The sequence below is a fragment of the Cryptomeria japonica genome, chromosome 10 (genome assembly GCF_030272615.1).
Source record: "Cryptomeria japonica chromosome 10, Sugi_1.0, whole genome shotgun sequence".
Classification (NCBI taxonomy): domain Eukaryota; kingdom Viridiplantae; phylum Streptophyta; class Pinopsida; order Cupressales; family Cupressaceae; genus Cryptomeria; species Cryptomeria japonica.
In genome coordinates, this window is record NC_081414.1 from 755590206 (window position 1) to 755616181 (window position 25976).

The 25976-nt window shown below is 34.3% G+C and overlaps 1 protein-coding gene across 1 annotated transcript; it reads right to left on the reverse strand.

Moving 5' to 3' along the window:
• Positions 1–19163: 19163 nt before the first annotated feature.
• LOC131076621 (ubiquitin-conjugating enzyme E2 8-like) lies at positions 19164–19648 on the reverse strand. The gene has a single exon (XM_058013908.2). It carries the CDS (start codon positions 19646–19648, stop codon positions 19202–19204), a length of 447 nt encoding a protein of 148 aa, XP_057869891.2. The 3' UTR covers positions 19164–19201.
• Positions 19649–25976: the final 6328 nt, after the last annotated feature.

Sequence of the window (25976 nt, forward strand, 5' to 3'; positions counted from 1 at the left end):
AAATGTCTGTAAAACAAGTACTAATACCTTGTTGTAAGGATGTTTGTATCCTTATATGCGAAGGTATAGATGTTGTTGTTTGTTGTATGTTGTATGTTGTATGTTGTAGCATGTAATGTGTTGTAAGTGATCTCCTCTTCAATGGTTGAATCCTTGTCTTGAATGCAACACTTAGCCTTGAATGGAGACTTAGAATGATCAATTGCTTGAAGGAATGGTTGAATGGTTGAATGGTTGAATGTTGGAATATCGTTTTCACCTTTTTCCATCCTCCTCAAAATGAGAGAGGAAAAGTAGTTTATATACTTGCCAATTAGGGTTAAAAGACTGATTTTCCCGACCTTAGGCCGACCAGGAAATGTTATTTTCCAATTTGCAAACAAAAAGACCTGAAGTCCCATAGGAGACCGGGCCCAAAATAGGGCCAGGGACCAGGGCGCTGGGCGCCATGGTCTTGGGGGACCAGGGCGCTGGGCGCTCTGGTCCCACCTCCCGGGACAGCAGGGTGCAAGGAGGATCAGGCCAGGGTGCTGGAAAAATGCAGTTTTTGGTGTCGTGAGCAAGTTTCGGGGTCTCCATTCAGGTTCAGTGTTGCGTCGCCATCGTGAAGACCCAAATGCAGTCGAAATTGCAAGTGTCGCAATTTTAGGACACTACATTTAGCCCCCACTTTAGCGAGAGTATAAGCGTACGCTCATACTTCCGGTAAAGTACAAGGAAACAACATTGAAAAACTTTCACCATGTCAAGGAGGCAAGATACACCAAGCGCCCAGTGGACTAAGGATCTTACAACTTCGATTGACAAAGTAAAAGGGAAGATCACGAGGGAGAACCATGACTATCAGTAGTAAGGTTCCCTCACTATGAGTCATATCAAAAATTTTCAAGGCAAGGCTAAATTTGCCAAGAAATTTTCAAGTATCTTGAAAAGATATGAACGGGATGTATGCCCCCCTACGTTAAAGCAATTGCACATGCCTCACTGGGGGTGATTTCTTTAAGGTAGTGATACATATAAGAAATGAGAAAGGAGCACGTTATCACAAGGATTTAGCCCCCAAGTGTGAGATAAGCCCAAGGATAATAGACACAAAACACAAAGCACAAGGTGACTTCGCTTTCCTCGGGGTTAGTATGATGTATGATAATTCATGTATATCATATGTATGTATTCATAATTGTTCTTCATTCCCCAATCAAGGAAGGTCACCTAGAAGAAGGGAACACATGTGTCTTTTGAGTCAACATGAGAGAGATCGAGAGATCTCAATGCTTTGCATCGTCCTCAAGTAGACAACACTAAGGACAACAAATAGAAGAATGAGAATAACACATAGAAGAAGTAACAAAAGAGAGGGGGAGAGAATCTGCTATGCTAATGAAACTAGTCTAGCACGTCATCTACCCCCCGATCTTGCTGATCAATATTTCAGGAAGGTAGGGAACATGCTAGAGGAGGAACATCCAACACAGTAGATGGAGCTATCAGAAGATCCAAACAAGGGCTATGTTCATATCCCAAGCCGCGGTGTTCTTGTCTAGGAGCTAGGATAAGTGCTTTAGAAAATTCATTAGATAAATGGTTATCAATATCAACAAGTTCATATTCACTATCAGAATGAACAGGAGTAACATTTGCATCATGAATAACATTTTCATCTATATCATCATCAAGATTTATAAAGATAGGGTCTTTAACTCGCACAGGATCAAGACCATCATGCATCTTATGTTTAGGAGATTTCGGCTCAATCGTCGGCTGAGGAGAAAATGGAATAATGCTTGTTGAAGGTGTTTTTGGGGATTGTAAAGTTTGAGAAGCAGCTGCCTGAGCTCTAAGACGACGCTTTCATTGGCGTTCACGTGCAGAATGATTTCGTCTAGTCTTAGTAGGAAGATTAGGAGATTGAGGAGGAGGAATGTTCTCATCCTTATCACTTGGGTGTTTAGGTTGTGGTCTCTTAGGTTGAATATTAGGAGAAGAGGAAGGTCTCTTCTCTCCATAAGAGGAAGGAGGAGGAACTGCTCCATATAAGGGTGGAATATTTGGTTTAGGAAGGAGACCAAGTCCATCATGACGAGGAGGTATAGATCTACTCTTAGGAAGTTTATTAGATATAGGCATAGTCACATCCATGGGGATGGGTTGGGAATCTTCTTGAGGAAAGACATTAGTTTTATCTTTCAAAGGACGAACTTCCTTCTCAAGAACGATAGGAATGTCAAGTTTAGGTGTTCTAGGTTCACTTAGAGATAGGATCATATCTTTTTTCCACTTTTGATAAGATTTGAAAAGATGATCACCTCGCGGAGGAAGAGATTGGAATTGTTTAGGCCAAAAGTAATCAATAGGAATGCTAGAAATTCTTTCAGCTGGTTTAAAGAGACTATGATTGATAGTAACAACTTCACCATTATGGGGAAATTTCAAACACTTATGTATAGGAGAAGCAATAGCTTTCATGGAAGATAGCCAAGGATAGCCAAGCTTCACACGAAATTGTTCAGATGAAGGAATAATAGCAAAGTTTACATCAAGGGATTTGTTACGGACCTCAATAGGTAATGTAATAGAACCAATTGCAGGAGAAGAAAATGCATCAAATAATTTCACAATCACATCTGTTTCATCATAGATCACTTGATTCAATTGCAAAGTAAAAAGAAATTCTTCAGTAATGACATTAACCATACAAGAAGGATCAATAAGCACTCCACGGCAAGGTGTATTCTTGACTTTTGCAACTATATATAAAGGACCATCAGGTGCCCTGATAGTTTCACTGGAATCAAATGTGATGGAAGGTTCTTTAGGGATTTTCTGTTGCTCCACAAAGTTAATCACATTCGGAGTCATAGACACAAGATCATCAGGTGAGACAGAGGAATCAGTAGTATCAATCGCATTAGAGGTATGAGAAGGTAATGGATCAGTAAAAATCTGAAGATTTTGGTTAGGAAGAGCTACAAATTTGTTGCCTTTATCATTCACACCAGAAACAGAGATAGTATTATTATCAATCAAATCTTGAATTTTCCCCTTTAAAGCAAAACATTTTTCAGTATCATGCCCAAGTTGACGATGAAATTGACAAAAAGATTTGTTATCAAAATAGGGTGAATTAATCTTTGTAGGATCAATTTGCCTTATAAGAGGAAGAGTAAGCACATTTTGTTCCAATAACTTATTCATAATACTATGCAATGATTCATTCAAAGGAGTAAACTTTCTTTCTCTCTTGAAAAACTTAGAAATAGGAGACACACCTGATGCTACATTCACATTGTTGTTGATGATGTTTTCATTGAATTTAATGGACTCTCTGTTCGGTTTAAACTTCCCAAATGGTTGTTGACTACTATCACCCTTATCACTCGGAGCCATAGGATGTGATTGTTCCATTTGACTCACAGTCAGTTGATAATTGTGAAGAGTTGCGCACAACTGTTGGAAAGAAGTAAACTTAGAAAACAGGAGTTTGTCTCGAATATCTTTTTGTAAATTAGAAATAAAGATTCTTTGAATATCATTGTCAGGCACTGGAAAAGAAATTTGAGCATACAAATGCTTATATCTACCAATGAAATCAGTCACTTTTTCTTTAACACCTTGTTTACAATGCATTAAATCAATCAAAGTAATTTTAGGACTTATATTGTTTTGAAATTGGTGAATAAAAGCATTTGCAAGTTGTTCGAAAGAAGTAATAGAATAGGAAGGCAACGAGCAATACCATTGTAGGGCTTTGTCTCTTAATGTTCTAGTAAACAGTTTTGCAAGCAACCTTTGGTCATAAGCAAAATCAGTACATATTGTTTGAAATGTCTTAACATGTGTTAGAGGATCACCCTTACCATTATAAAGCTCCAAATGCGGAATTTCAACATGTTTAGGGGGGAGAGCTCGAACAATGTCAAGAGAAAGTGGACTCGCAACATCAAATGTGGGCACACTAAACTTAGATTGATTCATAGAGGCAATTTGTTGTTGTAAAGAAGAGACAGTTTGTGCAAGATTGTTAATGGTCGCTTCAGTCGAAGAATTCATATTAGACGTGTTAGATTGTGATGGAGGTGTTATTTTATTGAAAGAAGGTAGAGAGTAAGGTGGTGGGACACTATGATAGTTAGTCATAGGAGATGATTGGAAAGGAGGAACACTACAAGGAGGAATGGAATGGTTAAATGAATTGCCCCCTTGCGTCATGTTCATTTGTGGTGATATAATAGGAACACTCATTGAAGGAATGAATCAAGAAGTTGGATTGAATGAAGGAAGAGGGTTAATTGAAGAAGAGGGATTGCCCCCATGACTGGTGATCATAGGTGGAATGTCTTGTATTGAAGTAGTCATTATGTTTGATGTAAAAGTAGGTATACTAGCAATAGGAGTCGTCAAAGGAATAGAATGATTGTCTTGAGTAGGAGGTTGTGTATAACCTAAGGTTTCGGCACAAATTTTCATAGGCATCACATTTGAATCCACAATGTGTGCAATACCACGCAAAATATCAATTCCATTCTTATCACTTTGAAGCATACGTTTTAGACCCTCAATTAAAGGAAGAGCTTGACTATCAGGGTATTCTTGAGACATCCACTGTCGAAAATCATCAAACTGGTTATCCAATTTTGAAAGTTGTTCTACAGAAACCTCATGGAGAGATTCTACATCATTAAGAGGATTAGAGGAATTACCCATGTCCTCGTTAAAAAGACCATTCAAATTAGGTTCCATCTCCTCAGTAATTAGACCTTGGAAGGACTTAATTCTAAGGCTTCGTCTAACAGGAATAGTGTAAGTAGGGCTTATTGTTGTAAAACTCATGCACTAGAGAGAGAGAGAAGATTAGAGGTAGCAAATTTCAGTAAAACCAACCAATCTTCTGGATTTAAGCTGTTAAATACAATCAGGACAATCTCCCGAAATTTCGGAAAAAATGTCCGGGACCGTGGCGCTCGGGGTGCACACGGTCCTCGCAACTTTTTTCAAAATTTGCAAGAATGAAAGTTATGATGATTTTACAGCTAACCTGAAAAAATTGAGTGATTTTACGATCTGTAGATAGGCCAAATTAAAGTTGCAATTTCAAAATTGAACCCTACCAAGATTGTCGAAAAATGAAAAATTTGAATTTTGAAAAAGAGAGGGAAACTGAAATTTTGAATTTTATGATTTTAGAGGGAATACCAACAGCAATGCAAGTTTTGAAATTTGAAAATTGACTCAATTTCACGCAAAATTCAATTCTGAAAGCGGAAATCAAAGTTGTTGTAATTAAGCACTTAATTTCAAAAATCACAAATTGCAAAAATTTGAATAAATCACTGAAATTTCGAATGAATGATAACACACTTTTCAGATTTAGGACTGTAAGAAACACAATTTTGACACAAATTTCAATTTCAACAATTTTTGAATGATTAGAAGCCTCAATCCAAGCAATCACTAGACCAACTTTGACTGTAATTTTGAAAGTGTTATAATTGATCAAATCAGCCAAAATTCTGGATTTTAGCAGAAAAATACAGCAAGATCTAGCTCCCGAAATTTTGGAAAAAATGTCGGGGACGATGGCGCTCGGAGTGCACACGGTCCTCGCAACTTTTTTCCAAATTTTCAGGGATGAAAGATATTGTGATTTTATTGCGGAATCCAAAGTTACAGCTGATCTGGAGATGTTTTGATCAGTGAAATTGTCGGACAAAGGTTGAATCAAGAGGGTTTCAAAAATTAGGGTTTTGACACTTAACCACTTAATTTTCAAAATTAATGCACAAATATGAATTGACAATTTGTAATAGAAGGGCAGATCTGAAATAAGCATTTAACAATTAAACATTTCACAAGTTTAATTACTTAAAAAGAAAATTTAGGGTTTTTATGCAATTAAGCTCTAAAATTTTGCAAAAGATCAAACATGGAAATGTAATCAAGGAATCCAATTTTTAGATCTAACTATGAATAATCAGAAAGGATGTTCACGTCGGGTTCACCAAAATGTAAAGCGGAAAATCGCGATCGAACCCTAGTCGTTCTCCCCTCCCCAACTCCAAGGAGAGAGAAGGGAGAGTCTCTAGGGTTGATGGTTTTCACTTGGGAGACTTTACACTCAAAAGAGGGGTTGAAACCCACAAGATCCAATCCCACGCAATGCAAGATTGGATTCTAAATGAGTTTCAAGGGTTAAGACAGCAAGACTACCCTCTTTTGTAAAGAATGTTGATAGAAGAATTAAGCTAGGAATGCATAGAAAGTGAGAAAGATTCGCTTATAAACTGAGATAGGGATATAGGATGAAGCTGTGGACCTGGAATTAGCTGTAAAATGTTGATACGGCACTGTCCTGCAAATTTGAGCAAAAGTTGACGGGACGATGGCGCTCGGCGTGCACACGGTCCTCCGAAAAATCTGCGAAACGAAGGGGGATCTGTTCGTCTCTGCACAAGGATTCCAGATCTTCAATTTCAGCCGCGTACCTGCAACCTACACATAGAAAAGAGAAGACGATTGGGGGGTTAGGGATTAGGGGTTTGCCTTTAGGTCAAACCCCGGTTTTGGAATTAACCAAGAAATGAGAAATGTTGTAAAGGTAAATGTCTGTAAAACAAGTACTAATACCTTGTTGTAAGGATGTTTGTATCCTTATATGCGAAGGTATAGATGTTGTTGTTTGTTGTATGTTGTATGTTGTAGCATGTAATGTGTTGTAAGTGATCTCCTCTTCAATGGTTGAATTCTTGTCTTGAATGCAACACTTAGCCTTGAATGGAGACTTAGAATGATCAATTGCTTGAAGGAATGCTTGAATGCTTGAATGCTTGAATGTTGGAATATCGTTTTCACCTTTTTCCATCCTCCTCAAAATGAGAGAGGAAAAGTAGTTTATATACTTGCCAATTAGGGTTAAAAGACTGATTTTCCCAACCTTAGGCCGACCAGGAAATGTTATTTTCCAATTTGCAAACAAAAAGACCCGAAGTCCCATAGGAGACCGGGCCCAAAATAGGGCCAGGGACCAGGGCGCTGGGCGCCATGGTCTTGGGGGACCAGGGCGCTGGGCGCCCTGGTCCTTCAGCGCTCTGGTCCCACCTCCCGGGACAGCAGGGTGCAAGGAGGATCAGGCCAGGGTGCTAGAAAAATGCAGTTTTTGGTGTCGTGAGCAAGTTTCGGGGTCTCCATTCAGGTTCAGTGTTGCGTCGCCATCGTGAAGACCCAAATGCAGTCGAAATTGCAAGTGTCGCAATTTTAGGACGCTACATGTTGTAATGTTGCTCCAATGGATGAATGAAGACAACTTGAATAATTGAATTCTTGATAATGACCTTGAAGTGAGGGTATTGAATTCAATTTTATACATGCCTCAAAGATTAACTTTAAACCACCAAAGGCCAATAAAGAAGAATAACAAATCCCAAAGACAAAATGTGCATAGGAGATTAGGAAAACCATAAATAGGACCACCCTATGAGGTTTGGATGGGGGTGTCATGCCCTTGTCCTAGGAGAGACAAGGGTGCCACCCCCTGTATTGCCCTATTTTGGGCCCCAAATAGGATAGAAAGAAACCACGAGACATAAAGGAAGAAAGGATAAGGGCTAGAAATGCAGAAATACGTCCCGATTAAGGAAGGAGATGTTGTCACCAAGGTGAGGACCCTAAATATAGTTAAAATTATAAGAGTCACAATTTTATGACACTACAGAGAGAAGCAGATTGGAGCTAACAAGGATCTGTAATAACAAGCTATGAAGTACTAAGTCCGGACTATTTATTTGTAGTTTCCTAATAGTTGCAGCAGCATTAAAATCCCTTAACGGGGTAGGTACTAACAAGCCTGATCTTGTAAATCCCTTCACCAAGTGGCTCATTAATTTGGGTTTAAATCCTCCAATGAGGTTACTCCTAACTGGGTAAACCTCCTAACAGAGCTAAGTTGTAAAATACCTTGACCGGGTGACTCGTAACATTTTTTTCTCTTAACCGGCCATTGTTGTAAAGCTCCTAACCAGGCTAAGCTTCTAACAGGGCGCATTCCGAAAGAGTGCATATTTTGTGGGTACCAATTCCCTTCATGGTTTTTCCCATTTGGGTTTCCACATGAAAAGTCCTTGTGTTCATGTTATGGATGGATAGTTGAGTTATGCATTTGGTGTACTTAATATATTTTCTTAATGATGAACACTTAAGTTACTACCGGTAATTTTTTGGTGAATCTGCATTAAGTGATTCTTTGATCAGCTATTGGTACTGGTTATGAACTATTTTGTGAAGTATTTGTAGATTGGTGAAAAGTTACAGTTTATCCTTATTACTGATTCACACCCCCCCCCCCCCCCCCCCCCCGCCCACCTCTCAGTAATAACTGGATCCTCACAATAACATGTTGTAGAATCTAAAATTTAGACAATTCGATGAGGATACAAAATATCAAGGAAATCCCAGAAAACTAGATAATTTTTTACAGTAGAAAATTTTAGGGAAATTCTAGAAGACAAAAGAATCTTTGAAAACATGGAATTTCCCTAAAAAAATATAATCCCTACTAATTATCTAAAAAAAAATTCACTTTGGATAAAAATCAAGCCATCTAAGCCAAGAAAACTTCAAAAGCAAAAACTCTCTCAAAAATCCCCAAGGGGTGAATCTTGAAATAACAAGGCAAAAAAATGCAACACATGAGAAAGTGAAACACAAGGGGAGAAAGGGGGGCCTTATTTGGATGGGTCTTGTATGCAAGAAACAATATTGTATATCTATGTAGTTTTGTGCTCTCATATTGGATTTTGGTAGCTATACTTGGTTCACATTTGATTATGCTCAATTTTAGCACCGTTTTTGGAAGATCAATACAATCCTTTTCTTGACAATGTTTTTTTGGTGTAGAATATTGGGACTAGGGCACTTAGTGCCCTTGTCCTCCTACACTAGGATTCCCAACACCCTTGTCCAAAACTTTTTTTCTCACATTTGAAATTAAATTGCTATCTTTGCAAGTTGTAGGAAAGTCCTCCCTAATGTTTTCTTTAATTGAAAATTAAACCCAAAAATGTGCAAGTTATATAGTTCCCTAGTCCTCCTAGACTAGGATTCCCAACACCCTTGTCCAAAACTTTTTTTCTCAAATTTGAAATTAAATTGCTATCTTTGCAAGTTGTACGAAAGTCCTCCCTAATGTTTTCTTTAATTGAAAATTAAACCCAAAAATGTGCAAGTTATATATAAAGACAATTTCTCTCCAATTTGAATATTAATTTCTTCAAGCATTATAATTTAAATCCCATGAGCACAAAATCTATAAATTGAGCATACATTTGAAATGAACAATTCAGGGATTCAAGTTTTCATAATCATGATCAATTTTTATATGTTCTTCTATGATGAAGGCATCCATAAGAATTAAACAAGTAACAACAATATTTATATGAGAATTCAAGGTGAGGGTCTCTTATTAAAGTTATTATTTGTAATTTTAATAATTTTCTTTACGGTTTATATTCTTCGTTCTTTTTGAGGACAATTTGTCATTTCATTTAGCACTATTGTATTGAAGGTGGAAACAAAAATACAAGGTTTGACTTAGGCAAGCCCCTATATGCAACACAATATTCTTTACTCTTTTCATGTGTGAATATATAGATACAATTATAGAGGATGCTAAACAAGTGTAGAGTAGACTATAATAAATAGTCTTATACTTTGAATAGACATAAACTCTAGACTATATTTTCCAACTCTAATTTCTAACACTGTTGATTGATTTTTTAAAAGATAGACCTATAGATTGTTTTCATATGCAATCTAAAATATTATGCTAATGAACATAACCTGAGAATAGGGTGTGCTACTCCATATAATGATATTTTTTACTCTAGATTGCAACTACAAGTTTCTCTATGTATCTTGTTTCCAGATCTTTTCTATTATGTTGATTTTTAGTTTTCTATTTTATTGTTTATTTTGAAAGTTATAGATTTCTTATCATTTTTTTTCATAATCATATTCAAATAATTTTCAAATAATATCCAATAAAATCAATCAAAAATGTCAAAAAAAACCAATGTGTTTAGCTCTCCTTTGGACTAAAGTTGAACCTTATTGGTTGTTAGCCAGTGAAATGATAAAGAATAGAAACGATGAATATATAAGTTCTTAATTTTCATCTATAAGCTAAGACCCCATTTCCACAACATTTGACATGGAAGATCTCAAGAAGAGATAAAATTTAAATTTTTACAGTATATCTAGGCATTGCATGCATTCAAATGTTTAAATAGTCTTTCCTCCAACTTTCTTGGTTGCACCCCTCTTTTGAAATATGATTCTTGTTATTCATCCTATAGATCTCTTGTTTGCCTTGAATACCACCAATAGACATACAATTAATTATTATCTTTTCTTTATTCCATTCCTCTTAGTAGGTTGATTTCTATATTTTTCCTCATTCAATCTTTGGAGCAACCTACAAATGATATCTCTAGCCTTGTTCCTATTGATTTCTTGTGACCTTGAATTTTGTTTCATCACCTCACTTGAGCTATTCACCATTCGTATAAATTTGAATCCCACAAAAATGTTGTAGTGTATGCATCTACTTTCCTCCCTCTCATTGTCATGAAGCAAATCCACCATACATCATCCACCATAATTTCTATTTTACGTATAGGTAGGCTAATTTTTCTTTCATCATAACCACACAACTTTTTAAGTGCCTCTTCTTGATTCGTCTTTCCTTTTTGAGCATCATTAGATTATATTGGCATATCTTAGACTATTTTTATGATGCTTTGACTAGATATTTATGGATTTATCTATGTTTTATATTCTTTTTTTATGGATATTAGATATATTATATTTTTCTAGCATCCTGATTATATGTGAATGATGACATTTCCAGACTATTATGTTGATGGATTACTCTTTAATGATTGATATGTTTGTTTATTCCTATGTGTGTATCATGTTTTCTCTATATTAATTTGATGATATATTATGATCTACTAACCCTATCTCATGATTATGATTCTATGTGATGACTTGATTTAATAATGCATGATTGTTTGTGTGAGTAGTGATGATTTCATATCACTCATTGTTAGCATGATATGCCATTATGATTCTCTATCACTTGTCTGTTTATTTCATGTTTTATATATTATTGCATATGTCATTGTATACATATTGGTGGTGATAGGTTTGTACGTACCAGACACTAACTCCACTTGGCTCCACAAGTCTGTGCATGTCTTATCCCAATGGCAAGTTGATCGGAGGAAACATGAGAATCCACCCTATACTCTAGGTTTAAGTTGATCACCCTTGTCAATTTAGTGTTTTGGTTTGAGTTTTTGTTCGCATCTAGTGATTCCTTGGGTTATTTTATGTGTGATTCCTCGTGTAGTGCGGTGTTTAATGATTGGTTTAATTATTAAGTGACTGATTATATTGTTTTGTATAGTTTATGGTAATAAATTAACTAATTAGTTGGTATTAATATTTAAATACTATTGTGAGGTTATTATTGGTGTTATTTTCGATTAAGTGAAAAGAAGGGTTTGAAGGGGCCCCAAAACCCTTTTACAGAAAGTTAATCAAAAGGTAGGATATTAAAGACCAGCTAGATAGAGCAAAACACAAAAAAGAGACAACTGGCACAAACAAAAAGCTAGTAAGAAGCCAAAAGAGGAAAAGGGACAACATGGATAAAACTAAGGAACAGCCACGAGCAAAAGACCCTAACAAAGGTTTATGATAAGCTTCACCACTTCTTGCTCTAGGTGGACCATAGAGGTAGTAGAGCTCTTTAGTTCCTCTAGCTCCTTGGCAAGCTGGGTCATCTTCCTAGTACTAGCTCGAGTTCTTTTTCCATGACCAGTTATTATTGTTATTGTTATCTATTCTGGGTTATCAAGGATTATTTATTGATATTAAGAATTAATTATTATTTAATTGATTATTGTGGATATTTATTTATATAAATTTGAATTATTTATTTATTAGACCCTTTATTTAATTTCTGGATTTTGATTTATTAGTAGCCCCTTGATTTATTTTTACTAGGCTTGGGTTATTATTATTTCATTTGGTTTTATATTAAAACTTATGTCTCTTGTTACATGGGTATATGGAAATAATATGCATATTACTTACCTACTCTATTTTACCATTGGTTGAATAGCATGGTAAGTTACATAAATATTATTTCATATTATTTGTGCACTATTTTATGGGTTGCTAGGTAGGAAATATATTATTTAATAATATTTCTATTGGCTGAATTTTGCATTGGGTTTTGGCTGATTTTCTATTAAATGGGTTTTCTATGCATTCACCTGGGTGCGTTGTTGAGAGCCCATGATTATATTGTTATTTTTTATGTTTTGTGCATTGCTTGTTGTAACCCTAAGTTCTAGGTGCATTATAAGGGGAGTGGGCTTCCACATGAGTGACTAGGATCGCAACGGGGTAGACAACTATGTTACCCAGGGTCTAGATCACTGGATATCTCATTGGAAGTTTGACCTTCTAATCAAGTGATAACTAAATATTATAATTCTTCGGTTTGGGTAGAATGTTTTATTTTAATAAGATAAGAAATGAATGTGTAGACCCCTTTACCTTGCTAGCGGTGGAGACCGGGATAGGACTGGGAAGGCCTTGGTAACCCAGGTAAGTTAATCTCCCTTACCCCATTAAGGTTGAGATAGCTCCACATGTGCATCTAGGATGGTCAGGACATGTGCCCAAGTTTCCTTATATTACATGTGATGACACTCTTTTCCCTACATGTAAGTCCTAGTTCCTTGAGCCTTGATGTTGTGTTGCCTCTAGAGGTTGTGATGGAGTTCTTATTGGTTTTTTATGAATTTAAATTTCTTGTTTCTTGTGTTTGTTGTATTGGTCTTCCTTTTTTTGTTAGGTGGCATCCTACATCTAGTGTATGAGTGGTATCTTGTGTCATCTCCTGGCATGGGGGGTGGCTCCTTTGGTTCCACATGGTCGAGTGGTTGGTGCTTTTCAACCATTGGGATGTTCTCTTGGATTCTTCATGCGTGGATGTGGATTCTTCTTATTATAGCAGCTTTTGGATATTCTTGTAGCATATTTATGTAATGGAAACAAGTAATGTGATACCTTGAAAGTAAATAAATTTCATGTACTTAGATGTTTTAAAGGAATTATACTTGAAATGGAATGGTTTCATGATATTATTGTGATTAGATTAGATTCCATGGTTGTTATCTAGTATTAGTTTCATATGAGAAAGGAACCCTAGTAATAGAATGAATATAATATGGTAAATTATGATTAATTAATGATATAATGTTACTTGATAATGTCATTTATGAGTTAGGATTGGAAGATAGGAAGCATTAGGATTTTTTCATTATGCACTTGAGATTAATGTTAAGAGAAATGCTCATGTAGATAGGAAATGGATAAGGGTTTAAGCATATTTAGACTTGGTTATAAAATTAACTTAAGAAAGGGATTAGTCTTACACTAAGGAGTAACCATATCATGTTAGGTAGATTTTAGTGAAGAGTGCATCCCATGATAGTTAAATAATCACGTAGTTGCATATCATAATGAAAGGATAAATATATAAGTTGCATTTGGATATGATAAAAGATTAATTGATGATAAGTGATGTTAGAATTCATGTGTATTAGTTCATTGGTGGTAAGTATGTTATCATGTTTATGATGTTATTTTATTGCTTATGGATAGGTTTAGGTAATGACATTGAGATGCCCTAGGGAATTCTTAGATATATCATGATATTTATGTTGTGTTTATTTTTATTTCTTTAGTTTCTATTGTGATTATGTTAAGATGATTAAATATTAATGGATGAATATTTCATTTAGAATAACTTTAATTATATGTGGTAGCATTTAATAGATGAGTAAAAAAAAATTGTCTCTGTGTGCATGGGAATTACAACTTTGTTGGTGCAATTCACATATGTTATTAAATAACACAAATAGTGTTAGCATAGGATATGTTATTAAATAACACAAATAGTGTTAGCATAGGCCTGAGACATATAACGTCTATAAAGGCCAACTACATGCATCATCCTTGATTGGTATATATTGAACACTAACCATCTATATATTTTACATGGGTTTATTAATTTGTACCTTAGAATTCAAGATACATAAAAAAAATAACAATGGTCATTAGTATTTTCTTAATATTAAAATCAATTTACAATTTGACAAGATTAAGGAGGCTTAATATGAGTTTAAAATTCAAGATAGACTTATGGGAAAATTTTGGGAGCTTGGGATGGGCTTATGGGATGAGTTTGTATTAAAAAATAAATATTAAACTTCATTTTAACTGCATTGTGCTTAATATGTGCAAGTACATAGTCACGTTTGTAGGAATATAACCTCCTCAAAACACTATTATTGTTGACTTCATTATTAATCTAAGCTCTAAATTATATTAATTTCATGAAAATATTACACAAATGAAATCAAATTCATACTATTCACCCTCCCATTTACAATTGCGTATTTTCACTACAATTTACATCTTTTGCTTCCTATGATCTCTATTTTAATTAATATAATCATATTATTTATGGAATTCACTATTCACGCGTTCATTCTATATATATGCAATTAGACTCATTTTTTCGCATGTAGTGTGCACTTATTATAACCTTTTTCTCACATATTTGACACTTTTGACATATATTGTATTTTGAGGTTTGTATTCACACATGATGTTTATCTGTACATATTGACATGTCCTAGCACTACAAATTTATGATTTAGAATAAGTTATAGCATTAATGAAATATGTGTGAATGCCATATGCCACACATATTTACTACTTCATCATTCTTGGACTATAAAAATATTGATAGATAGCACATTTAATTTTATATGTGTTTTCTTAATCATATATTTGTCACACATATATGCTTTTCACCTAGATATTAACACGACACACATTATTACACAGTTTCATTAAGCCATTTAGGCCTATCTTATTCAATTGAAATCACATACCTTATTTAATTAGTACACTACAACTTTGAGCTTAAATCAATGCATCTCTTGACTAAAACCTGAGAGTGTTATGTATTATGTTTTCTACATTTGTCCTACTATTTTCATGTCTTACAATGTTCATCGTGTTGAGCTTCCTCTTTAACACATGATTACATAGTGTTACATTATGTTTCCCATGGGGCGTCTTATTAATTCCATATGTCATGCAAATTTTCTACTTCATCATTCTTGGACTATAAAAAATATTGATAGATAAAATATTTAATTTTACATGTGCTTTCTTAATCATAAATTTCTCACACATATATGGTTTTGACATAGATATTAACATGATACACATTATTACATAGTTTCATTAATCCATTTAGGCCTATCTTATCCAATTGAAATCACATACCTTATTTAAATAGTACACTACAACTATGAGCTTAAATCAATGCGTCTCTTGACTAAAACATCAAAGTGGCATGTATTACCTTTTCTACATTCATCCTACTATTTTCATATCTTACAACATCATATTGAGCCTTCCTCTTTAACACATGATTACACTTTGTTAATTATTTTTCCCATTGGGTCTCTTATTTATAGAGCCCTCACACTTATAGTTTTGATCGAATACTAGGGTTTTATGCTTAACACTTCATTTTATTTTTTATTTGGGGGCATTGAGCTAAAAAATCCCCTTTCTATTACACATGGAAATATTATTTTAGCTTCTCTTCTTATGTTTTACCATTTTATGGTATTGTTCTAAATACTTGCCTTTTAAGTACACTTGGAGGTATTCTACTATAACTTAGGGGGAAATTAGGTGACTTGGCAATTCACAACATCAAAGGAGAAATCACCAAATCGCCCATTTTCACTTGAGATGTGAAAAAATGCCTTTACATTCAAAAGAGGGGGAAAATACACTAGATTTGGTCACTAATCAAATTAGAAATGAATACTAAGTAGATTGATTAAAATAGGATGTGTTTGACCCTCTTTTGTAATTTACCTAGTTGAATGAAGACAAAGTGCTTGAAATGAAGACAAAACTAAGAAAACAATGAGTTCTAAATAAAAGATTTCAATGTGCACTTGGATCTGAGAAGTATGAGAAGATTCGAAGCTGCTCTAGGAAATCTGTCAAAAGTTGCAAGGACAATATGTTCGGACCGTGCCGCCCACCCTTTTGGTCCTTCGAACTTTTCGCATGTCGAAAAGGTTTTTCTATCTCTGCAAATAAAGCTTAATTCTAGAGGTATGGTTGCGCATCTATTTCCTACACACAAAAAAAAAAGGGGTGGAGGGGGAATGTGTTGTTGATAGGGGTTTGCCTTTGGGTCAAACCTTGGTTTTGGAATTAACCAAGTGATTGAAATGACTGAAAGTAGAAATCTTCCTCTTTGAGGGGATGATGAAATGACTTAAAAAAAAAAAAAAAACTAGGGCGAGGGGGGGGGAATGTGCTAGGGATAGGGGTTTACCTTTGGGTCAAACATCGGTTTTGGAATTAACCAAGTGATTGAAATAATGTAATTGAAATGACTGAAAGTAGAAATCCTCCTCTTTGAGGGGATGCTGAATTGACTGAAAATGAAATGCTTATACCTCCTTGTAATGTTTTGGTTGCCTCCACATGGAATTAGGACTTCATAAATTAAAATGATGATCTCATCTTCAATGCTTTAAATCTTGACTCTACTGCTACTCCAAATCTTCAAGGAAGACTAAAAATGCTCAATTAGTCTTGAATGCTTGAAGACCTCTTGAATTTTCATGTTATGTCAAATGAGAGGGGAAATCCCTCTTATATACTTGCCTGAAGGAAAAATGAATTATTTTTCCAACATGAGCCGACATGGAGGGGTGTTTCCTGCTTCAAATTTGGGATAGGTTAGGGTGTCCAAAATAGGTCCCCATTAGGGAGGACCATGGTGACACGCCCTGCTCCTACCCTATTTTGGGGTAGGATCAAGGTAGCAATGGGGTGCACCTTTTAGCTGGATGGTGTTATTGACATGTGTGAACATAATCATGTCTCTGATCAGACCGGGGAGTGCAAGCACTAAGGCGAAGACCTAAATGTGATTAAAAATTGTAAGAGGTACAATTTTAGGATGCTACATCTACTAAGAACTATTATTTTATCAATATACTATATCATTATATATTAAATACATATCTTGGCTACAAAGAATCATACCACCATACCTTTTTTCTATGTTGGGGTAACAAAATTCTAGTAAAACCTTCTTATATTTTGGATTTTTTAAGTTGATTATTTTATGGTTATATAATTGTGTGATTAAGATGCTTATATATGCTTAAATTATCACATGCTTTCATGCATAAAAATATGATTATATTACTTCAAGGTAAGCATGTGTGATTGTATCCTTATAGATTCCATTGTTTTATATGGGGTTCATGTTGATATCAATGAAACACTTCATATACATTTTACAAACATATTTTTAATGCTAAGTAGTTTAAAATATATAAGATCATTTTAGGATTCACATGTATATCAAGGTGGGAACAAAATGAAATAATAAAATTTACAAATGATTCTATTTTGTATTTTATTTTTTTCCCTACCATTTTTATTGGAATGCTTTCATACATAAAGACATTGACAAATGGTATAATCTCAGGTAAATGTGAATTACTTTCAAATAGAGCCAACTTTGTCTGAGACCGGTTTAGAGACTTGGGACTGGGATTTAATTTAAGGTCTATCAGACATCTACAATCTGTTGCCGAGCCTTATGAAGGTAGCCCTTGAGTTTGTAATCAGATATCTCTTCATGTCCTTCAACATCTGTTGTCTCTCTTCATGTCCTTCAACATCTACAGTTTATTGATGAGTGTTGTGAGAGTTTAGTTCTTTAGGGAGGAGAGCTTATCCTCTCCTCTTCAGGTCTTTGTCTTTGATGATTTAACTTTATGATTTAAAAGATATTATTCTAGTATGGGGACGGGCAAGATTACTTTTCACAATGTTATTGTAACCTAGGTAATCTTTCATCTTGCAATCAACATTAAATGCAATTCTTTGCTATCTCAATATAAAAGATAACTTTATGATTCAAAAGATGTTATGATAGCCATAGTGGAAAGTGTTTTGCAAGCCTTCTTATATAAAATTTATCTGTTTATACATAATGGGGGTAACAAATCATGAAGTGGTATGTTGTAGGGTTGCGTTGAGATTTATTTTGCATGTAGCAGTGCTAGCTAGAAGCCTGTGATTCAACATAAATGAGGAAAGATACTACAGAGATAGAAGGCCGAATGTTGATGATAGCATCTCTATGATAGGATTCTTAAATGACAACAACTAGAAGAGAAGGGCCAAAATGGAAATGATGTAATTGTAAATGTTTTAGAGTTTTAGTTTCATGACGTAACTAGACTTAATGTCCCAGCTGAGTGGAAATTGTAATATTGTTTATAATTTAATAAAATTGTCTGCCTTCGGCCTTTTCCCAATAAAAAAACAAAAAAAAAAGATGATTCTTTTGTTTTGTTCTTACTTCAAAAAATATAATAAGATGGATTATTATACATTTACAAATTATTTGTCCATAGTTTTATTTGTATAAGATGATGTTCAATGAAGGAAATAGAATATTTTAGAGAAAATAGGAAAACAATTTATAAATAAATGATTGCAACAAAAAAATAAGATAAAGAATTTAATTGATCATTTATTTATTTTAACTATCTCCATCATACTAATAGTTATTTTCCTTAATTTAATATTATAATAATAATATAAAGATATAATAAATAATCGTAATAATTTTTATATATATATAATAAAAATTGAACTGTATAGCAGTTACTTCCAACACATAAAGTTAGAAATTGCCAATTATGGACACCTTTTAATAATTTGGAAGCAATTAAATAGCAACTGATAGTTTACCATCATTCCCTACGAATGTAGATTCAATTCCAGAAAAAGAATGTAATGCCTACTACTTGTCCAAAAGAAACACATTTTAAGGTGGCCACTCCAAGCAAGTTTGGAAAAAACAATTAAAGAGCAACTGATAGTTTACCATCATTCCCTAGGATTGTAGATTGGAAAAAACCAAGCTCAGTAAACATAGCCTCGAAGAAAAACCATCCAGCTAGGTTTCATAGCTAGGATGTTCCTTCTATCATTACTAACCCATTGCATACATTTGAGTCCAGTTTCTTGCAGTTGCTTCATACTTTGCCTTATCAGTCTTATACATGTGAGCAATCTCAGGTACAAGAGGATCATCTGGGTTTGGGTCGGTCAATAAAGAACATATTGAAAGTAAAACCTTGGATATTGTCAATGCAGGACTCCATTGTTCCTTCAGAATGTCAAGGCAGATACTACCATTGCTATTGATATTAGGATGGTAAACTTTTGTGTGGAATGCAACCTTTGGGGGCTTGAATGGATAATCTCGAGGGAAGTGAATAGTGACCAAAAAAACACCACCTGAATATGGACTATCTGGAGGCCCCATAATTGTAGCTTGCCAGTGGAAAATATCCTCTGCCAATGGACCTGCACTAGATGATGTGGGAGGGTCGTTCTGAAGATCATTGAGCTCCTTCAGAATCCTTTTGGAAGCCATGAAACGAAACCAATAAGGAGAATGGAAGGAAAGCAGAATAACTCGGCCTTTTAGGGAAAAAGTTAAACCTTTGTTGGATGAACTTAGGATACCGCAGAAGAATGCAACAAATGAAGACTTGTGTGTTTGTTTATATACTTGCTTGTATTTATTAATAAACAATTGTTTCTTCAACCTGTGGTTAGGTTTTGAATGGGTCGGCTATGGGAGTTTCACTCAATCAGATGAGTTGAGGTTAGCTTAACATAATAATAATTTAATAATAATTATAATATAATTATATAATTATTTTTTTAAATGAAATAATAAATAATTATAATATCTTTTAGTATACTTTATCTATATTTATCTGAAAATAGGTATATCAGATTTTAAAACCAGTGAAAAGAATGTAGATAAAATAAACAAAAATATTAATTCAATTGTTGATAAGTTGAAAATTGAAATAATACCATTTAATTAGATGTGTCATTGAAATAGAGTAATTTAAAAGACAATTTTATAAATTAAATTTTTATTAGACTAAAAAATACTAAATTTTCCAATGATAAATTTTATGAAACATATCCGTTTAAAGGGAAAACCAACATAGTAGCTGTAAGATTCATTACCGTGTTTAAACAGAGTTATGAGTCTCAAGGAAATTTTCTTTGCACTTTGAAAAGTAGCTGTAAGATTTATTACCGTGTTTAAACATTTAATGCCGTCAAATTTTAGATATTTTAACAGATAACATTTAAGTTCTAAGACAGACAAAAAATAGTTTTGTCTTTATGAGAATTCAAAGATCAAAACAATTTGATCCATTTCTCTTTTAATTTTTTTCTTGGGGATCAAAACAATTGTCACTGAAATTTCTTTTTTTTTTTTTTTTTAAATGATGTAGCACAACATTCTTCATGGGGAGACACGTGAGGGTATTGAAGAACCTGCAAGTGCTGCAAGGGTTTGTTTATTCTAGACATAGTCCTATTTTTCTTCCCAACTCGCTCAAATGTTTAGGGCCATACTGTAGCGGTGTTGTCTCTTAAGTGCCCCGAGTTAAAAAAACTGTTGAAGTCGGATGGAATGTTTCTCAAAATTTAGAGCACATACAAATGATCCACTTGAGCCTACAAGGTCACATGAGGACCCTCTATAGTAACTTATCTTAATTTTTCAATACTTAGAACCATTTTACTAGTGAAACATTTTTTTTATTGATGCAAAAACTATCAAATACATGCATGCATAGTTGCAAGGTAGCCTAAATTTTATTTTGTTCATCATGGGAACAAACTATCAATATGAACACATCTAGGTAGTCATTTTTATGCTAGGAATGCTTCTATCTTTCTTCCCAAATCGCTCAAATGTTCAAGTTCATATCATAGTTTGGAGCTTAAAACACTGTCAAACTTTCATGGGCTATTTCTTGAAATTTGGGGCACATACAAATGATCCATTTGAACCTAAGAGGCCATGTGAGGAACCTCTACAATAACCTATCTCATATTTTCAAGACTTAAAACCATTTTCTTAGGGTAAGAATTTTTTTATTGACAAGTAGTAGAGTTGGCTTGGGCCATGGATTTGCTCCCCATTGGTTTTGGGATTGATTGCGAGGCTCAGGCTTACCTGATGCACATGGTTCATGGATTATGGTGTGCATCCTTAGGCGAATAGTCTCACCCCATCTTGATCCTTCTTGAGCCCCAACTTGGAAATATGTAGGTCCAAGGTCATGTAGGTTGGGTGTTGGGTTGAGACGCGGGGATACAACGCATGCAAATTTTTGTTATGTTTGTCATGGGCATGAACCATGAGCATGAATTCATATGAGTAAGAGTTTTGATGCTAGGCATGCTCCTATTTTAATTCCCAACTTGCTCAAATGTTCAGGGTCATACCATAGCAACATTGTCTCTTAAGTGTTTTGAGTTTAAAAAACTATCCAACATTAATGGGTTGTTTCTAGGAATCCAAGGCACTTACAAACAATCTATTTGAACCTATAAGGTCATGTGGGGGGCCTGTACAATAACCTATCTTAGATTTTCAAGACTTGTAATAATTTTCCCAAGGCATCAACTTTTTGGTTGATGCAAAAGTTGTTAGATGCATGCAATGCAAAGTTTCAAGGTAGTCTAATTTTACACTAGTACAATGATCTAAACTGGTGTAAGAAATTTCCCATTATCTACAATATTAAAAGGGATTAAAATTTGCTTGGAATTTTTATTCTACATTATTACGTAAAAAATTGATACACTAATTATAGGTGAAGGGTGATTATTGCATGGAATGGATCCATTAGTGAAAATATGGGATGTTATATGGAAATTCGAGGTCAAGAACATGCATCATAGTATCTTATATATCTGGTCCAACATTAAAAATAAGCTAGCTTATGCTTAAGGATTTCTATTATTGCTTCATCATATGATCTTATGGTTATATTCTTCTAAACTTCTATGCTATCATTTGAATAACACTAATTATGTATAAATTCCTTCCAAAAAAAAATATAATTTATATATTTAAGATTTATATAATATGATTTAATATAAATATTAAATATATATTAGTATAGATATCATAAACACATCTATTTAAAAGTCTCAATATGCATTTTTTTTTTTCATATGGTATTGTTCTTTGTGCGTTTATTTTATTACATCATTTCAACAATTAGCTAATGTTTTCATTAAACAATTTCACGATAATACTGATCCTAAAATTACTTTGATTTGATTCATTGTAAGCAAGGTGTTACATAAATTAAAGTGATTAATTATATTGGTAGATATAAACATTTGTATTCTCAAATTACTTATCTTATGCCTGATCATGATATGCAAAGATGTTTTATTTTTAATTTACAAAAGAAATTAGGGATAAGCTTCTCTTTTCTAAGTTTATTTCATTTACATAGTTATGTGCAGTGCTTCATAATTATCAGCTTCAATTAAGTCAATTTGAACCATCTCTTTCAGTGGATTTGGTCGATAAGAATGAGAGTGGTCAACAATCTTTTGAAAATTCTAAAATGAACAAGGGATATATCAAGATCAGTGAGAACATCAATACTCAAGTGGTATCCAAAACATCAAGTGTGGCCCCTTTATCCAAATATTTAGAAAGGAATTTACTCTTTGTAAATCTTTGCATAGCATAATGACAAAATTGATAAATAAACATGTGTTTAAACTTCCTCTCATCAAGAGAATTGATACCTCCAAACATATGCCACCTTATCATGATCCGAAGGCCTTTTGTCAATTCCATTGTTAACTTGGTCATGATAATGAGAAGTGTTATACCTTATGGAGTAGAATTCAAGACTTTATTGATAACAGTACCATATTAGTAGCTGATGTGAATGAAAAAAAATAAAAAATTAGAGCTCTCCATAATCAAAACCTCCAAATATTTACTAATTCTTGGCCTTCCCATTCTACTAATGTGATTGATTCTAAGCCTCTTGCATATTCTCCAAATTACCTAGGTATTGAGTCCAATACTATGGTAAATCTTGTTGAAAAACCTATGCCTCCTAGGGAGGTATGTACTACCTTTGATCCTAGGACTACTATTGCACCTGATGCTCCAATATATATTTTTGCAAAGATCAAAGAAAATATCTTGTGAGGAGTGCTCATTGATCCATCATGTATGGCGAATAGGATTATTGAAGGATATCTCTATACTCTATAATTTCATCAAGTAACATATGGTAAATTTGATGTAGTGTTCAATGTGTACGATGGTTTCTCTTTCCTTTCTATTGGTTATATTACTCTTCCAATTTAGGTTGGTATGAAGTTATTAGATGTCATTTTTTCTATCATTCCTATAGCAAATCAATTTCATGTGCAGTTGGGACATCCTTGGCTCTCTTCCATGAAAGTGATACCTTCTATTCTTAAATGTCTAAAATTACGACAATCATAATAATTAATCATATTAGCATGTATCAGCCCACTGTGAGATGTGGAGATGGCAACCTTGATTACTTTTGGCCTAAACAATTTGAGCCTCCTAAGCCCCTAAGTGATGCTCTATTTCAATCTTATCAAAAGTGGAATAATTATATCATCTTATCTTTGAGTAAGCCTAGAGATCTTAGACCTATTCCTCCTCCTTGTGATGGACTTGGTATCCTTCCTACACCTTTTATTCCTCCTATATGCCACAATCCCAACTACTACATCTTACAAAGGGTCTCCTATTTTTCAATCTAGTAGACCTTCTCCCATTTCTCCTCCTTTAAAGGAAGACAGAAAATCTATGTCCATTGATCCTAAGCCTTGGCAACACTTGCTTAAAACTAAAAGAAACTATGGTGTGAAAGAATTTTGACAGAGACGTCATGCTTAGGCTCATGAACTTGCATCACAAACTATTTCCTCCCTGACGACACCAAATTTTGACTTAGTCCCATTTGTCTAGCCTTTCCCTAACCATGGGGAAGAAGTTCAACTTAAATTGACAAGATTGAAAATATTTAATAAAGAAAATGATTCATGTTTTATTTGTATTAGAGATCTCACGCTGCCACCGGTGAGGAGGGACTTCAAAGAGATCAATCTGGATTGGTCAGCAAGAGTAAATACAATGGAAACACAAAGATATGATGGAGGCAATGTAGAACATATTGTTTTAACTAATAAAAATTGATTAGATCCAACCTACAGAAACCGGATTACAGCATACTAGCTCACAGGCTTGGTAGAATCCAGACCTTGAATCTTAAGATCTATCTTCTACGCACACTCTAGATACTTGATTCTTCTGTTCATTACATTCTAATAAGCAATTAGAATTATATATCGATCCAAAGGATCCATTCAACCCAAAAGGGATGAAAACCCGAAGAACAAGACCTAACGTGTAAAATAATAAAGTTGCCCTTCAACAAGAGATTCCTCCAAAAAATCAAAAGGATGAAAAGTAGATCGCAGGAAAATGTGGGCCACACACTAAGGAACATAAAAATCAATGCCCAAGGCTCCACAAACTTTGGAAGGGGTTCTGGTAGATCACTAAAATAGGCCGAGGCAACTAGTAAAAAGAATTGTCAACTGGTAACAGGAAACTGTCAAGAAAAATGATAGTGATATCTTTTTGGAAAATGATCCCAATGCGATGTGGTCTAGAAATAAGGAAAATGATCAAGTCTTCGAGTAGAAGCCAGCTCCACGGGATCTAATGAGCTAAAACTAGGACACACAGAAAGGAAAATTGAAACTACAAACAGAAAGCAAACACAATGAAAATATTTTTGGTTGATGCAAGATTTCTATGAACCAGGGATGCTCCTACATCAAACATCTAAAGTTATTGAAAAAGTGAGCCTCTCACTTTGCTGAGGTCAAAGGAAAACCAAGGCAGTCTACCTCTACCTGAGAAATCCAAGATTAATCTTCAAATGGTCTATCCTTTCATTTCACAATATACTCCTTACAATGACTGCTCCAATTACAATGCCCAATCTTTCTATCCAAAATTTCTTCAATCTGATCTCATTCCTTCCGAGGAAACTATTTATCCAAATCTGCAACACTATCCTTATTGAATTTTGGTTCATGATACTCATGAAGATTTGCAATTTTAAACACAGGTGAAATACTCAAACTATCTGGTAACTCCACTTCATATGCATTTCTAGAACTAAACTTAAAATCCTGCAAGGTCCAAACTTCTTCATATGAAACTTGTTATAGGTTCCAATCAGGAATCTCTCTTTTCTCAAATATAGCATCACTTTATCGCCAACTTAAAATTAATTATGTCTCCTCTTCTCATCTTCCTCCTCCTTATACTTGTTGTTAATGTCTTCCAAATGTTGTTTACCCTAGATATGCAAGGCTACCATGTGATCTGCAAAATCTTCTACTTCTAAACTTCTCCAGTCTTCACTGCTAATGTCTCTCAATTTTGATATACCTGTAGGCTATACTCCGGTAAAAATATCAAAAGGTGTTCTTTTGATACTCCTATTTATTGAATTGTTGTAGGCAAACTCTGCTTATGCAAGGATCAATCTCAAGTTCTAGTTTTATCTCCCACTAAACATCTCAACAAATTTCCCAAACTCTAGTTAACTACTTTTGTATGTCCATCAGTCTTTGGATGAAATGTAGAACTAAACTTCAAATATGTTTTCATCTTCTTCCAAAGTGTCCTCCAAAAATAGCCAACAAACTTAGTGTGTCTGTCTCAAACTATGCTCTTAGGCAATCCATGCAATCTCACCACTTCCTTGAAAAATAGGTATACTACATGAAATGCATCTGATATCTTCTTACAAGGTATGAAATGAGTCATCTTCAAGAATCTATCTACT

Excerpts from the sequence above, each read along its gene's own strand:
- LOC131076621 (XM_058013908.2), bottom strand. The coding sequence starts at position 19,648 with ATGGCTTCCAAAAGGATTCTGAAGGAGCTCAATGATCTTCAGAACGAC.